This window comes from Polypterus senegalus, chromosome 1, assembly GCF_016835505.1.
Source record: "Polypterus senegalus isolate Bchr_013 chromosome 1, ASM1683550v1, whole genome shotgun sequence".
In the NCBI taxonomy this organism is placed as follows: domain Eukaryota; kingdom Metazoa; phylum Chordata; class Cladistia; order Polypteriformes; family Polypteridae; genus Polypterus; species Polypterus senegalus.
Window position 1 is genome coordinate 241249548 of NC_053154.1, and position 17037 is coordinate 241266584.

At 35.6% G+C, this 17037-nt stretch overlaps 1 protein-coding gene across 3 annotated transcripts in view; it reads left to right on the forward strand.

Annotated features, from left to right (window-relative positions):
• LOC120540126 (adhesion G protein-coupled receptor A1) overlaps positions 1-17037 on the forward strand; it is a 671523-nt gene that overhangs the window by 640889 nt on the left and 13597 nt on the right. For all 3 annotated transcript variants that reach the window (XM_039770625.1, XM_039770633.1, XM_039770640.1), the window contains one exon: positions 8265-8410. In XM_039770625.1, coding sequence (XP_039626559.1) covers positions 8265-8410 — 146 coding nt within the window. The remainder of the gene's footprint in view (positions 1-8264; positions 8411-17037) is intronic.

The following is a 17037-nucleotide window of genomic DNA, read 5'->3' on the forward strand; positions in this document are numbered from 1 at the left end:
AGTGGTAATAACAAACACTGACTATTTGTGCTAACCACTGACATCCTGTAACTCTATTTCTGCTTCCTTACAACTATTTACATGAATATTCATAATCATAAAGATATGTGAACATTCCTTTGAATAACAGCTATTCTGCAAGGCAGAACAGTTATCCTTAATAGTTTTTTTTGTTCCCAGGAGATGTGATGAAAAATGTACACATCTTAATACATTCTTGTTTATCATGATATCTGAGCTATGTGATGCATAGATTAAATACTGTCAGTTATCATTTTCTAATTGTTTCTTCTTTAAACCAAATCTCAGGGAGTGAGTGCAATGAAAATCTGTTCTGTAAACTTTATTGATCCACACAATACTGAACTGAGAGCCATTCAAAACTCACTGAACAACTGGAGAGATCAAGATTGAATATATGGACATGTGTGAATAAGCAAGAATGAAAAGCAACAATAGCTGAATTTGTGAAAATACAGTGTCACTTGTGATTTCTGGAGGAAATGACAAATCTGGATATTCCTTTGAATGCAGTCTATTTTTGGAAACCATTGGAAATTAATTCTGTTAATTTCAGTCCATTGATGTAACTGTGATTGATGAGAGATTTAAAAAGCCTTCTCATGTAAAACATTCTTTTCACTGATATACTTTACTATAATAGCAGGCATACTATATTACTTTACATAGCAATTTTTTTTAATTTATACAAATGAAAACTATGTTGTTTTATGTCTTTTTATTTATTTACAGAACAATTTGGGCAGTACAGTGTATTATAGTTTGTGCAGATAAAATGTTCCCTGGTTAGTCTATATTTCTTTAGATTTATGATTTATGACTCTTAGTCAAACACTATTCATCATTCTTTTCAAGGTTACAGAATAAGTGTTAATTTTAATAGCTGACATTTTTTCATTTGTTAGCTAAATTTGTTAACTCTTTTTGTCAATGTCACATTCACTAAAACTAATCAGGACTACATGACTAAATTTCTTCTAAACCTAAATGACATTTTAGTCAAAAGACTAGAATGTTATTTTCACCGACTGATTTAATTTGTGTTTAGGAAAGCCAAGGTGTCTGAGAAGAAAATAAAATTTCTTCATTGTGTGGTACAACCAGAAAACAAACAAACTGTTTAATGGTAGTGCATTCGTTGGGGCAGGTATGAAAAACCTTTAAACTGATGGCAGGCAGCCCATTAACACTAGAATCCCTTAATCTTACAAAAAAACTCATAATCCCAGCCCACCTTAAATCTCTTTGCACCTCTCCATCAGTGTCTATTGTTTTGTAAATGTGTCGATCAACACAAGCAGCAAGGAGACTGCTGTCCTATCCCCCCTACCGATGGAGCTCAACTCAAGCAAAAAGTTCTTCCAGCTCAAGCCTTGTTTACCTCTGTGTGAGGTGCCTGGAGTTGTATAAGATAAATAATATATGGTTTTTTGGAATGCATACATTTCATGTGTATTCGGTGTCTATAACAATCTATGTAAGTACAGGATGACATGAAATACGAGAAATGCAAGAAATGTTGAGCACATATCTAAAACACAAAACTTTTGTTTTAGTACTAATGACAAAATTTTGACATGAAGTGACATGAGTGAACTGCTATTATACAATAAAAAACATATTTGATTTGAGTCTGTAACAACTGGTGTAAATTTATGGTACTTGTAAAGGCTAGCTTTTTTTTTTTTATTCAGTTTTATTCTCTCAGTCGCATTCTTGTTCCCCCTAATCTGGCACTGCTGTTTTCAAATAAAGACGTTCTATAACAGAGGTGAACTCGGATGTGGATGAGGGCTCTGCATCAGAGAAAAAGAACAGAATCCCTCCCCACAAGAAATGTCCACTCACACATAAGAACAACGCACTTGCACCAGGTGTAAAGGAGAAAAATGGCACTGTTTGGATGCAGCAAGAGGTTGGGTGTCATCCTGCTAGTCAGTCTGCCCCACACATATTCGAAACAGCAGGGCTTACAGAGCTCACCAAGGTATCATGCAAAGTTCTGTTTGTGATTATGTTTTGTAATTGTCTTTATATGGAAAATATGTATATGTTACTTATATAAAAGCCACATCCAGTGTTGTTTACCTTGATTTATTTACTTATCTTCCTACAGCGATAAAGTCAAAGTAGACTGCAGAGCTTCCTGTGTTTGATCAACATGGGCATGAACACAAAGTATAAAGTATGTGTATTGCCACTAAAAGTGTGGCGGCAGCTTCTACCTGCAGCTATAGACTCTTCAGTATGCGAGTGACTCTCCACGCTAGTGTTTAGATCTGACGTTGTATGTGCCCAAAAAAAGTAGACTGACTGCATTCTCGTACCATTGCTCATACACTGAAGTGTCAGCTTGGCACTGCCAGATGTAAACTGAACTTGAATAAACATTAACACAAAACACATTTGACAATTTTTGCATGCAAAAGCTGTCTGATATTGAAATTGTTGTACTGTTATTTCTCATGAATAAATGTGAAAAACATATTTGAGCTAATTTATGGAAGAGTAAGGTGGTTATGAATCAGCCAAAGGGAATGTAAAACTGCATGGGAGAAAAATATGAAAGTGTTATGATCACATAGAAAGTAAACCTGAATTCAAATTATTTTGTGAAAAGCTAACTGTCAAATGATAAGAACAAATTCTAAGTACCTTTATCTGAATGACAGATCAGAACAGAAAAAGAAAATGTGCAAGGGTTGAAGCCAAAAGGACAAGGGAGCAAGTGAGATTATTTTAAAGGACCAGAGCGAGAAAGAGAGATAGAGAGAATAGTAGTCAAGAAAAGCAAAGCAATATCAAAACCAAATTCTTCTGCAATATTCTCACCAAAGTCGCACCTGAACATAAGGAAGTTTTGTTGAAGGGCAGTCTCTGATGACGTCATGTGTTGTGATGACACCAAATCCTCATTTGTTCATCAAAATCATGGTTCAGACTGGCTCAGTGTTGTCATTGGTAGTGAATGTGGAATGCTGTCACAATCCTTCTTTGGATATTTCACTTGTAGAAAACTTTTTGAACTTCTCAATCCATTCATAAACACTCCTCAATGGTGAAACACTATTCCTATATAGCCTTTTGTAAATTCTGACCTCTGGTACAACTTCAGCTCATAAAAAGGAGAACACTGCTCGCTGCTCTTCTTTGGTACAAACAGAGAATGGAGTGACCATGTTCTGGTCCTAAAAAACAAGAGAAACTGACTGATCAAGGTTGAAATTTTATACCGCTGTGACCATAGACGCACCTTGTTTCCACATGCCAACCAAAACAAAATTATCATTAAATTATTATGAGATGTATCAAGATGGGAATAGTCTGTAACGTCTCAATAAATACTAAACCTTAGAAGAGCGCCTAATAGATGGGTGTGTAAAGGCAGTAGAGGTATGGATTGGTTTGGAGAAAAAATCTGTGAGGCAGTGGCCTGCAATAGGTAACCAAACCTGTTAAAGTCTCAACACCAGGTGCCAGGATTTAATGTACCGTAGATCCCGTTATATAAGCCGAAAATTTCGTCCTAGATTTTTGGCTTGGAGTTTGGGGGTTGGTTTATACAACGAGTATTGTTTCAGATTCAAGATTTCCAGCGCAATGCCGGTTTTGCCGATGAATACGGAAGTAAATAATGACGAAACCACAGAGCCATCTTTCAGATGAAGAAGTAACTTTGCATGCCGGTACTTTAAATTAAATAAAGAATTTATTCAAAAAAGTGTTTTAGTTGTTGATTTTATTAATAAAATTTATGATAAATTATCGGGAAGTTTAAAATAAAAATTTTTGTTTTGATTTACGACCAACATCTTGCGTTACGACCCGGATGCGGTCACGTGTATCCGCTTGCGCGATTGTAAACAAACAACCGAGAGCGTTAGTAGCGTCAGTCGGAGCCCAGATACATGTGTTTGTGGATGTAATTTCGGTCATTGCAGTGATTACCTATATATATATACCGTGATTCATTAAGACCATGCAAGCAAGACACATAATTGCTAAGGAAGGAAGAGAAGGTAAAGAAATCGATCACAATCGAAACGAAGATGGAAATTGTGTGGAAATATGAGCGTGCTGTTCGTGTGACCGATCTCGCTAATATGTACAGCATGTCGAAATCCACCATCTCGACAATTTTACAAAGAAAAGATTTGCATAAGGAGGCTCCTTCTAAACAATAACCACCTTCCGTTTCATTCTCCTCCTCCTTCTTTCCTGCACCCCAAAGATGTCAAATTAAATGGTGAGTACAGTATGAAATTGTTGTTTCTAGAATAGAATGCCTTTTATTGGCACTATACACATGTACAATGAGATTAAAAGCTGCTCCTTCAGTGCAGAAAAAAAGTTCTGTATAGGGCTTGTATGGTTGTTTTTTTAGCCTTAGCATAACGCCGCATCTGCGGCCCCTGCTTTCTTTCCCTCCTCCGTCTGTGTCGTCTCCTAGACCCGACAACAATCCACGGAGAGCCCGCTGGTCTCGCTATGTTGTCTGGGATGTTGTGCGTGTGATGAAAAACACTCGAAACAGATGTCTGGCTCTGGACACCGATGTCTATAAGGTTCTGACGGGTGTAGCGGATGTTCGCCGAACCGATCGTGCACAAACAAGGAAAAAAAAAAGTACAAAAACAACAAAAAAGTGCACTGAAAAGAAGAGCCCTGAGCCGCTGCAACCATGCTTGCCGCCATGCTCCTAGCTTAATCTAGCCTACGTCTGGTAGGCTAGGCACTTTTTATAACTTTTTGGTTAGCATATTAGAAAAATTATTGGTGTTTTGGTAAATTATGCACATTATACAACCCTTTTTTATTATGAAAAGGTTAAGTAAGTGTTGCAGTGGGAGGTTCGGAATGCATTATGGGTTAGCCTTAACGAACGAATTAAGTTCGTAAGTCAAGGGTCCACTGTATTGCGTATTTCAGTTAATCAAATTTATAACGAGTCTCCGGAAATCCACCCGCTGATGTACCGTATTTGCGTATACAGTAATCCCTCGCTATATCGCGCTTCGACTTTCGTGGCTTCACTCTATCGTGGATTTTAAATGTAAGCACATCTAAATATATATCACAGATTTTTCGCTGGTTCGCGGCTTTCTGTGGACAATGGGTCTTTTAATTTATGGTACATGCTTCCACAGTTTGTTTGCCCAGTTGATTTCATAAAAGGGACTCTATTGGCGGATGGCTTAGAAGCTACCCAATAAGAGCATGTATTACATATTAACTAAAACTCCTCAATGATATAAGATGTGCTTCCCGTGCGGTGCTTGATTGTTTGCTTCTCTCTATCTCTCTCACTCTCTCTGCCTGATGGAGGGGGTGTGAGCAGAGGGGCTGTTTGCACAGAGGCTGTTTGCCTAGAAGATACGGACGCTCCTCTACAAAATGCCGCTTTATCGGCGAGAATTTGAGACTGCCGGCATTTTTGATGGAAACCAGAAAGTGATTGCGGAGAAGTTTGGTAAAATTAAACCTTTGTGTTGAAACTATACAGTAATCCCTCCCCCGCGATCGAGGAGGGATTACTGTATAGTTTCAACACAAAGGTTTAATTTTACCAAACTTCTCTGCAATCACTTTCTGGTTTCCATCAAAAATGCCGGCAGTCTCAAATTCTCTCCGATAAACATGATAAATATACCTGAAGAGATACTTTTAAGGAAATTTAGAAAATTTTGCTTGGAGAAGGGGGTCGGCTTAAATACCGGTCATCAGCAAATACATGTAATTTAGTAGGTAGAGAAGTGGGTCGGCTAATATACCGAGTCGGCTTATATTCAGAGATCTACGGTAACCTCCATAACTCTCATCCCTATGATGATCCCCTAGGCATCACATAACAGAGGTATCCATTGTGGTAGATAGGGGGCGCTTTCGCTCCCTTGAACCCCTGTCCACGACTCCAGACACCAGGTAAAAGTCTAAATTCTGACTTTATTAATTCGCCACAGTGCACAAAGCACACTCTCTACCACAATACTCATATAAATCACAGTACTAACAATAATACAATCCTCCAGCTCCCAGATGCGTTGCCACCCTTCCACCCAGCTCAGCTCGCCGTCTGGGAGCTCCCACAGTCCTTTTATATTCCCTGACCCGGAAGTGTTCCCAATCCCCAGTCCATGTGATTCTTAATCACTTCCGGGTCAGGTACAAGTCTTTTCTTTTCACCCTGGAAGCCCGTCGCTCTGCTTATGATGAACTTCCGGGTCATAGGGCACAAAGAAGTCTTTGTTCCTCCCTGCACCTCCCTCTTGCGGCCCCTGAGGTATCCAGCAGGGTCTTGTACGAAAACTCCATGTCCCATGACTACCTGCTGGTCTTCGGGGCACCTCCGTACTGCAGGGAGGGCTCCATCTGGCGGCCTGGGGGTATTGGCCTCGATGATAAGCCGGCCACATATCACACCATGTAGGCCCAAATCTAGACAGTACCTAGAAAGTAATTTACAAAAAATCACATTATCTTTTAGGAACTCCAAAGGGCAGGATGCCTGCATTGTTGAAGTACTAATGTGTCAAGTGCCAGGCTAAATTGTATAACACGGAGTAACCAAAGATCGCATGCCCTGACCCAGCAACAGAAAGACCAGTATGCTGAATTGTTGGGGCTGAAGAAGTCCCACCAGATTCTAAAGCAGACAGTAGTAATTCAAGTGAATGCTATCTCCTAAAACAAGTGAATTTCATAACCCCATGTTGACTGGATGATATACTGTAGCAACTATTGTGCCGTGCATAAGAGTAGGTTGAACAAAAAGTGGTGGGTCAATGAGGAAGCAAGGAAATATATATCATTAGCTGGATATTAATTTGCTGAAACCTTGTAAGTTAATGAACAGAAGTAGTATGCTAGATTTCACTCTAAAATGAGCTATTCAGCTAGAAATGTAAGAAGAAATGGAAGTTAGAAGGGGATATTTAATTCAATTTAGGAAGAAACTTCACACAAAAAGCTAAAATTGCAGAAAGTTGCTATGCAACATGAATATTTTAAAGAGTTAAAATTGAGGAACAAAGCTGGGCTAAATCACATTGTACTTGTCAAACTTTTTCAGTGTTCTAAGGTTGTTAAATAAATCTTAGATAAACATGTTGTCAACTAGAAAATTTTACACTTCTTCTGCTGTCTTTGACTGCATGGCATCATCACTCAAACACATTTAGAGGAAATGTAGCTCCTTGCTGCCAGACAGTTTAATCTACTCACTACATAAATGTTAATGAAGATGTCTAAAGACAAGCTCTGTGAAAAATATTGTTGTTGGCATTTTACACCTTGTTGCTTATTGTCACAGTTCAATACAGTATGACAAAATTGTATCAAGAGGACATGACAAAAATTGTATTTAGGATTATATGCCAAATCATCTTTATCCAGAAAACAGTACTGTTTAATTTATTAACATGATTGTTTCACTTTATTGGATTTTTCATTGACGGTTATTTGCTAATATTAAAAATAAGTGATTTCATACTTTCAAACTGACTGACAAGACAAACTTAAATCCACTACCTTTCACACAATCATTGTGTTTATTATTTAGTGACACAGGCTATTGAAGCCCAGCAAATTTGTGTTGTGCTAGTATTATGTTTTTCCCATTCAAAAGGAAAATTATCATTAATGCTCACATAGACTTCATTTGTAGGGTGTATTTTTTTTTCTTTTTTGGGTGTTGTTTCTGGTTTTTGTCTTTTTTTGAAAATATAAACTATTATTTGATCAGTGTCCTTTAGTTGGAACATGTTATTTTGATATTGTTCAATCTTTAGACTGGAACCAGGACATTTAAATGAAACAAGATCAAAACCAGAACTGAATGAAAATCATTACATTTGCCTGTAATGATCAAAATTCATTTTTATTAACAAAAAAATCCTAGAAGCATTAAGATTCTAACATAGGCACATGCCATGTTGTATGTCAATGACATCATCAGCGTACCCTGCCATACCAGGTTGTCATTGCCATGCATGTGCTCACTCTTTTTCTGCACATAACTATGTGAACACTGCTTCTGGCTTACAAGGAAAGTGTGGCACTCTCACTGGTTCTTTTCTGTTTGGGGTAAAAGAAAGGGAAATATGTTTTTCTCATGTCCAATTCTAATTTATGTTTACAAAAAATCATTGTGCTTTTAAGCAGTTTTTTAGTTATGAAGAAAAAAATACAGCTAATTGCAAAATCAGCACAAAGCTAATTGTTTTTTTGTCCTGTTTGTGACACAGGTTGGCATTGTGCTGCACTATTCAACTTTATCCACAATGCTTTGGCTTGGAGTTACTGCAAGAAATATTTATAAACAAGTGACAAAGAAACCCCATCATCACCAAACTGGTGACCAGCCTGTTCGTCCAAAGCAGCCACTTTTAAGGTAATTACATCACAATAGTGTTTATAATCTGTATTTTCTTTGAAGAATTCTCAGAAATATTAAAAAACAATGAACTAGATCTTTTTAAATATTCTCAATATACAGTACTAAAGCAATTGAGATTAAGTTTGAAATGACAAACATTAGGCTTAGCACAGAAAGTAAAGCATTACTGTTTTATTACTACAACACCTATCTACTTTACAGTTTTTGAATAGTACTATTTTTGTGTTCTTCCAACCATATATGAAATCACAAATTAACTGAAAGACTTTTTTGTAGTGTAGAACTTAGCCTGATGCTCCTTGATATATGCATGTCTTGGTCAGTTGTTTTGACAAGCCTTTGTTGTAATTATTTTTATTTATTGTTCAGTTTTGACTTTTTTGTGAGTTTGGTCAGTAAATGTGCATGTTGAGGCTGATTTAAATTAGGAAATTAATTTGACTAAACAAGCCCCTCATCCTCCTCCTCCTCCTCCTGGGAAATATTTTCATGTACATGAAAGCACAGTATGTTTCTGCATACTTTTGATTTCATTTTGTTGACACAGTCCTTAATGGTCTCACCAATACAGATAAATGAAGTGATGTCCAAGGAAGCCAAGCTTTAGTAAAAAAAAGCAGGTTGTGGATCAACTGAATGTTGCTTCATAAATCTACTGTTCCATCTCTGTACTGGTACTAAATTCTACTCAGGACTTTCCATTCTTGACACAAATTAGAGGTTTGCATTTAACAATTTGGTCAGTATAAAACTGTTGTTAGTCTGTTGAAAACTACATTAGCCTCCATACTGTTATTGTTGATTTCAGCAAAAGTCTTTCTTCACAGCTCAGAATATTTTTCTGTCCTCAACTGCATGAATTCCTTGTCCCCAAAAACTACAAAGTCAAAGTTTAAAGGGTAAATATCTCAAAGGCAAGTGAATAAAAATTATTTCAACGCAGACTCATGATAACAGCATGGCAAGCTGCACAGAAATAACCTTATTTTATTACCTAATAGCCTTTATTTATTTCCTGTGTATCAGTTTAGATGTTTCCCTTGCATCCCCAAAATTCAACTTAGTGAGCTAATTATTCATTTCTTTTTTAAGTATTATGAATTCTATTTGAGCATGTAGCTCTGTAGTACAATATATCTGTCTGCTGCTTTGCCTTTCATTCCTGTTCCATTTAGGATTATTTATTGAAAGTTGTCTACATCTGGACCTGGAAGGACACCCAGGTGATCCAGCTCTCTCCCCCAGGCTTAAGGGGTGAGAGATGTGGAAGCAGTGGTGACCTTAGGGCCCTTTAAGGTTCACCCTGCTGTTCCAGATCTCTGGTCCTAGCACTGTAGTTGAAAGTCTAATAATTCTGGTTACCATTGCAAGCTATTGTCTCACTAACCTATAATTTAACATCCCTAACCCTGCCTGGCCCAACAATGAAACCCCTAAGCTGATTCCTCCCCGACCTGATCCTATGAGACCGGAAAGATATAAGAATCTAGACCAAATTAATATTAAAAAGCATATTTATTAAAGCACAAAGATAAAATACAAAGTTATAAAGGCTAAAAGTAAAATATGAGTATTAGAAAAATATATTCTTACAGCAGCTTAACAGTGATAACATAGATTCAGACTTTCTTTAAGATGATTTTCTTATACAAATCTCATTCTGTATACATAGGAAATATTTTGTGCCCTAGTGATCATATCCTCCCATTTCTTGATTATTTTTGTCTCACCCTGGACTTCCCATTTTGAGATGGTGAAATAAAATGAACCGTTTCTTCTTATATACCTACTATGTAATTAAAATATGAATCTCTTTACATAACTAATGGTTTCCTTATTATTGTTTCCCTATGTTTAACACTTTATTAATATTATAAGTAAATATTTAGTTAGTTATTTCATAATGTAACAATTCAAGAGATTAACTTCCTGATCTGAATTTGTTGGGTGAAAAATTACAGTTCAGAAGGTCAATATCCTGTACTGTATTGTACAAGGTGGTTTGGCCTTTATGTGACATTAACAACAAACAACAACAACAACATTTATTTATATAGCACATTTTCATACAAACAGTAGCTCAAAGTGCTTTACATAATAAAGAATAGAAAAATAAAAGACACAATAAGAAAATAACATAAGTCAACATTAATTAACATAGAATAAGAGTAAGGTCCAATGGCCAGGGTAGACAGAAAAAACAAAAAAAAAATTCCAGACGGCTGGAGAAACAAATAAAATCTGTAGGGATTCCAGACCATTAGACTGCCCAGTCCCCTCTGGACTCTTATGTTTAGATGAATTACTCAGTTCCTAAAATTCCCACATCATCACAAGCCAATTTTATTATTTTGTTATCTGGGTCTCTCCTGTCCATCTCTGGCCTGAACTGGTTTTTAGACCAAGCTTTTTTCTAGTGGAATAGGTGGGTTCATGAGATAATTCCGCCTTTAACACCTATAAGCTGTGATTGTCTTATTTGACAGTAGTGCTGTCACTAAGAGATGCATTTACAAGAAAAATTCCAGTCCCACAAATTTGTTTTGTATTCAGTATCTTTGACTCTAGAAATGTACCACAAAACTTTGTTATGTTTTTCATAAATTCAATAGTGTTTTAGTGCCACCATTAGTGTGTACATTTAAACTTTTATGTCTACTCTTGTGGTTTAATGGGTCCACGGCTTAACATTTTAGTGGCCCATTTTTAAATAAATAAATAAGTAACTGGGAAATTCGATCTCCATGGGTGTACATGCTCGCATAGCTCCAAGAAGGTTGGTGAGGTAAATGAGGCAAGATGTATCAGCACGTGAGGGTGTGGTCTGGCTTGATTGCTTCATCGACCTTTTGCGGTGTGCAATTGAGGCACTGCACCCACAGAGGCATATAAGGAGGAGCTGACATGAGAAAAAAAGGGAAAAAAAAGAAATAAAAGAAAGAACAGAACAGTGAGATCAGCATCGGAGGGGAAGAGCCAGGACCACCCAGCCAACGCAGTGAAGGGCTGTGCGGGTGTGAGCTTTAGGGGCAGATCATTCCCATTAAATATTGGTGAGGATCGAGAGGGAGTCCTACCCAGAGATCCATGGTACACCAGGGGAGCAAGAAGGAAGACAGGAGTACAACCGACCCCGAACGGTGACTTCTGGACTGGTATGGAGTAGATTGATCCATTCACATATGTTTGGGCCAAACCCAAATTTGTGGAATGTGGTAAATAGGTAGTCCCATTCAACCATGTCAAATGCTTTTTCTGCATCCAAAGATAGTAAGATCTCTGGGGTGTTATATTAATGGGTGAATATATTTTGTTAAACAAATGTCAAAGATTAGACACTAAGTATCTGCCTTTAATAAATCTGGTTTTGTCTTGTGATATTTCTGAAGGAAGCACTTTCTCAGTCCTTCTAGCTAGAACTTTCAGTAGTATTTTAATGTCATTATTCAAGAGTGAGATTGGACTGTGTGATGCACATTTTATTAAGTCCATATTTTTCTTGGGAAAGACGGAAATGAATGCTTGGTGAAATGTTTGAGATAGAATTTTGTTGTCTTTAGCTTCTGTAAACGTTGATCATAACAGTGGGGCTAACTTATTTGAAATGTTTTTATAAAATTCCACTCGGTATGTATGAGAACTGGCTGCTTTCCCGCTTTGAAATAAGTTTATACCATCTAGTAATTCTGAGAGTGTCAGAGGTTTGTCCATTTCCACAGCACTTATAGTATCTGGCTGTGGTGTCTGTAATGAATAAAAAAATCAATAGATTGTGTGTTATCTTCTTTAAACTAGGTAGAATGTAAGGACTTATAGTACTCTCTAAATGTGAAAGTTATATATTTATGGTCAATAATTTTATCTCTGTGTTGGTAATTTCTGTTAGTGTATTGTGGACTTCCTGTTTGGGGATTTGTTGGGCTAAGGTCTTATTAGCCTTCTGTCTGTGTTCATAATAATGATGTCGCAATTTAAAGATGAGCTGTTCTATTTCTTTAGTGGTCAAGAGGTTAAATTCTGATTACAAAACCTGTCTTTTCCTATAAAGTGCCTCATTTGGAGACCTGGCGTATTCTAGATCTATTCTGGTAATTTTGCTGATTAACTCAGATGCTCTCATGGTTTTTCATTTATTTTTGTGAGAAAGGTATACAAATAATATGTCCCCTTAAAATGCATTCAGTTTCCCAGAGTATACCTGCAAAGACCTCTGGGGATGCATTTGTCTCCAGAAAATAACAGCTTCTATTTTGAATGAAGTCTTGACACTTACCTGCCTTCTCTATACTGTAATAAAGTACTTGTATTTTCCTTGAAAATCTAGACTCACCTTCCTGCCTGTCATGTAACTCTGTGACCCAAGCTTGACAATACCTGTATTAAAAACAGTGCTTCTTAAACAGCAAAAAATATTTTATTTGAAAATGAGATCTTAGATGTAACTTTTTTATATATAAAAATACAGGTATGAATACAGATTGAAAACAATATGTTAGATGTAACCTTTTTTAAGTAGAAATACAGATAAGAATACAGAATGAAAATGAGATGTTAGATGTAACTTTTTCTTATAGATGTACAGGTATGACGGTTAATTGAGACTGATGGTTATTAATCAAGTGATGGATAATCAAGGTTTTTCTGTACTTATAATAATGAGAACTATTGGCTTTACATAGTTCTGGCATGTGATTACGCAATTTTGTATTAAGAGAATATGCTGCAATTTATATTTACAGTATAAAGAACTAAATTGAGCAGCCAAGAAAATAATTTTACATTATGATTAATTTTGTTCTGGTGAAAGAGCAACATGTACTATAAATTAAAATAAAAAAAAATCACAAATTCTTATTAACTTTGAATTGTTAAATATCTAGATAGGTTAAATGTGTCTGTTTAGTACTGACATATTTGATGTTGTTACGTTGTTTATTATAAACACGCCTTGCCTGTATTATGTTTCAAGCGTCCCAGAGGTTTTTCTTTTTCTTCTATAAAATTGGAGCTATATTATTTTAATCAATGTTTATAAATTTTGAATTTCATTGCTGGTTTATATTTTGTTGATTTAATCACTTATTAATCTTTTTTGTAGTAGTATTTATTAATTTATTATTTAATAATAATTTTGAAATATATCGGATTGATATTTCAAATTGATATTAGAATGTTTTTATGAGTGCAACTCAGGATCTGAACAGTTGAGAAAGGGTCAGTGGAAAAATCATACTTCTCATAACATCTTGAATGTACTTAAATTATGTGTGCATGATATAAGAGCTATATTTGATTGAATGTATTTAGTAAACTCTGTCCGACTGCACATTTCTGCCAATCAGTCATTTAGGAAATGTGTACCTTTTTTTTAAAATCATCTTTACTTCAACACTTTGAAAGATATAATTTCACAGACTGTGGCAACATTTCTAAGAAAAGTTGCACAACAGCACAAAGTGAAATTTTTGCTTATTACTAAGAACTTACTGTTGAAAGCAGTTCAAGATTCCATGAAAAGCAATTAAGCTGTTTATTAAGAATGCCTAGAGAAAAGCAGTCAGACAATCTGTTTCCTGCCCTGTTGGTTCTGATTTAATGGAATGAGAAAACAAAGTAATGATTTTTATTTGTGGAATCAAAAAATAATTGGCTTGTGTTTTGACTTATAATGAATTCAGCTAAGATACTATACATCATCTTAAGAACTAACTTTAAAGTATTGAAAATGCCTCTGGCATATGTAAATCTTGCAATACTGTGATATAAAAGTTGTGAAATAGAAACGTCAGTGTTAAAATGGATGTACACAATGAATTTCAGCATCATTTGTTTAATAAATATCAGAATGTCCTCAGTTTATTTCTGCATGTAGATCAAATTACTTCTTGTGTTTGATGAAAAAATAAAAATTTTAGATTATGTATTTCATCTATGTAGTTTTGAATTAGCTATACTATTAGATACATTCCCTTACTCTCATTTATTGAATCATGGTTACATTCTGCCTGTAAGGCCCAGGCTACATGCGACTTATTGTAGTTTTGTGAATTTTTATTAAAAAACTACAGTTACGTTAAATTATGATTCTAAAATAACCTAGGTTAAAGATGAACTGAAATGTATTCAAACAACATTTCTTTTAAACTAATAAGGCATGAACGCATCCAGCCTCATATATGATGAATATTTCAAATAAAGAATAATTTTCCATTTTTCATACTTTCGGAATTTAATAATAGGACTGAATTTCAACATATACTATTCCTTAATCAAAGCAATATCTATAATGTATATTAGCACTTCTTTCTCTGGTGTCAAGGGCTATTTTTAACTGTATGGGCAACTCTCAGGTATTTCTCATCAATTCCTTACGCCTTTGTAGCCTCCATTTCTAGGCCCATTAATGGTGTCTTAACACAAACTATTCATTGAAAGAAATGATAAATAAGCATAACACAGAATCATCTGTTTTGAATTGATTCAGAGGCTTTTAGGTTTTCTGGCTTTCCCAGAAGACTAGTGTAGGTTAGTCTCTGGTTAATCTTACAAGCTTTTCCATGGCTCAGGCAGTAGAGAATTATTGTGTGATTTAGGAGCAGGTATCATCCTTCAATTTTGAAGCATAGAAAGTTCTTAATTTCATTAAAGGGATAACAAATTTACAAAAATGTAAAACAAATTCCGCTTTTTACTGTTGTAACAGCATACAGTATAACAATAGCTATTTCCTCTCAAAGGAAAGATGCAGTTATGTTTAGTTAAATCATTAATGTTAATAGTGGTCTCTAGAGGAAAGCCAATGTAAAGATTTTGTCCTCTTTTAGCTTTTCTTCAGCACAATTCTTTCTTTGCTGTATTAAATTTGCTATATTCAAGTTTAACAACAATAATAAGCCAATTTCGTATTTAGACATTTGTATAACTCGTTAAATAAAAAATATTTGTTTTGAATGTTTTCTTGTGTACGCACTATAAGTTATAACAATGCTTTTTTTCATCTGTGCATGCATACATTTTCTGAGCCACCATTAATCCATTACAAGGTGAGAAAATTAGAGCGTATTACTCTGGAGTTCTCAGTGATCGGTCCATCAGTTTTATTTACCTGTGTTACTTTTCTTTTTTACTTATGACATATCTTATTATCCAGTTGGATGTGTTAAAAAATCCTAAAGCCACACTGGAACAGTGATATTTATTGAGGTTAACTACCTAAAACTTACACAATCCCATGGTAAGAAAGAAAACAGGAGTAATAACCACTTAATTAATAGCTTTTTGCCCTCCTGTCTTATTAGAGGAGAGCCACAGCTCAGTGAAGGTTGACATTGTCAAATCCAGACAGCACAAAGCTATCTCAATAAAAGGAAAAAGTGAGCAAAGAAGCAAGTTCACAGACAAAATGTGTGGTTGAGTCTGGTACAGAAAGAAGTTAGAGAAAAGCAAAGATCCACTGGTATGCTGTTTCTGCTAGCTGATGGACTCGCTTGTTCAGGTGAAGCACTAAATAAACCGAAACTCAATGTGGTCCATGTTTCTGTGGGAAACAAAACCCGTAATTGTTCACAACCATTTAGATAGAACAAAATGGAAGCTTTGACCTAGCTGAAGGTAAAAACAACTTAAAAGAAAGGCCCTAATCATAGTTTCAGGAATCCATATTCAGTCCAGAGTTCTAGTCCCTATGCTAAAGAGCTGTAATGATTTTCTCCAGTTGTGTTGTAAGAATATTTTGTCTTGGATCATTAGGATATGTTATTATTATTATTATTTATTTTGTGATTTGAAATTATTTTTGTCTTACTTCCATCGCTGCCAGTTTGAGGGAATTGTTTTTACTGGTAGCCATTTAGCTGTTAGCAATGCAGTCCAGTTGCCTTCACGTGACTCTGGCAACTTGTGCATCATTACCTGGAAGCTATTTAAAATGACAAAGCACTCCTTCTGGCGTGTCAAATTTTGGATTCATTAAAAGATAATTTCACAGTGTTAGGGGTTAGTTTCTTTACCTGTTTAAGGGCTACACATTTTCTGTGTGTCCGTTTTGACTCTTGAGTTTGGTTATTATTTCTGGCTTGTCATTTTAATTTTGTTTTGCCTTCCCAGCTTCTCTGACTTTGCTCTGTCTCTTTTTTAATTGCTTTCCCTTTTTCCTGATTTTATTCTATCATTTTCCTCTACCTTTTTTTGGCTTTGCCAGAAAATTAACATTGTGCTTTTAAAGAAACTACCACATTCTAAGCATTTGCCCTGCTTTGTAGTTCCAGCATTCTTGATATCACCTGTAACCAAAAGGAGGCACACAGAGCAATTGCCAAATTCAGTGACTTGCCAGTATGGTAAAACACAATTCAAGCTCATGCAGAAATTTTCCTGGTATTTACAAAATGAACAAAATAAAATAACCTAACAAAGAACATTGAAAGTTTTTGATGCGAAAGGGCTATTTAGCCCAACAACAATTGCCAATCCTATTCACCTAATTTCTCCAAAATAGCATCAAGTCAGGTATTGAAGGTGCTGCTCTCCATTACACTACTTGATATTTTATTCCATGTGTTTATGATTCCTTGTGTGAAGAAGAATATTAATAACATTTCTGTGAAATGTACCCTTAATAA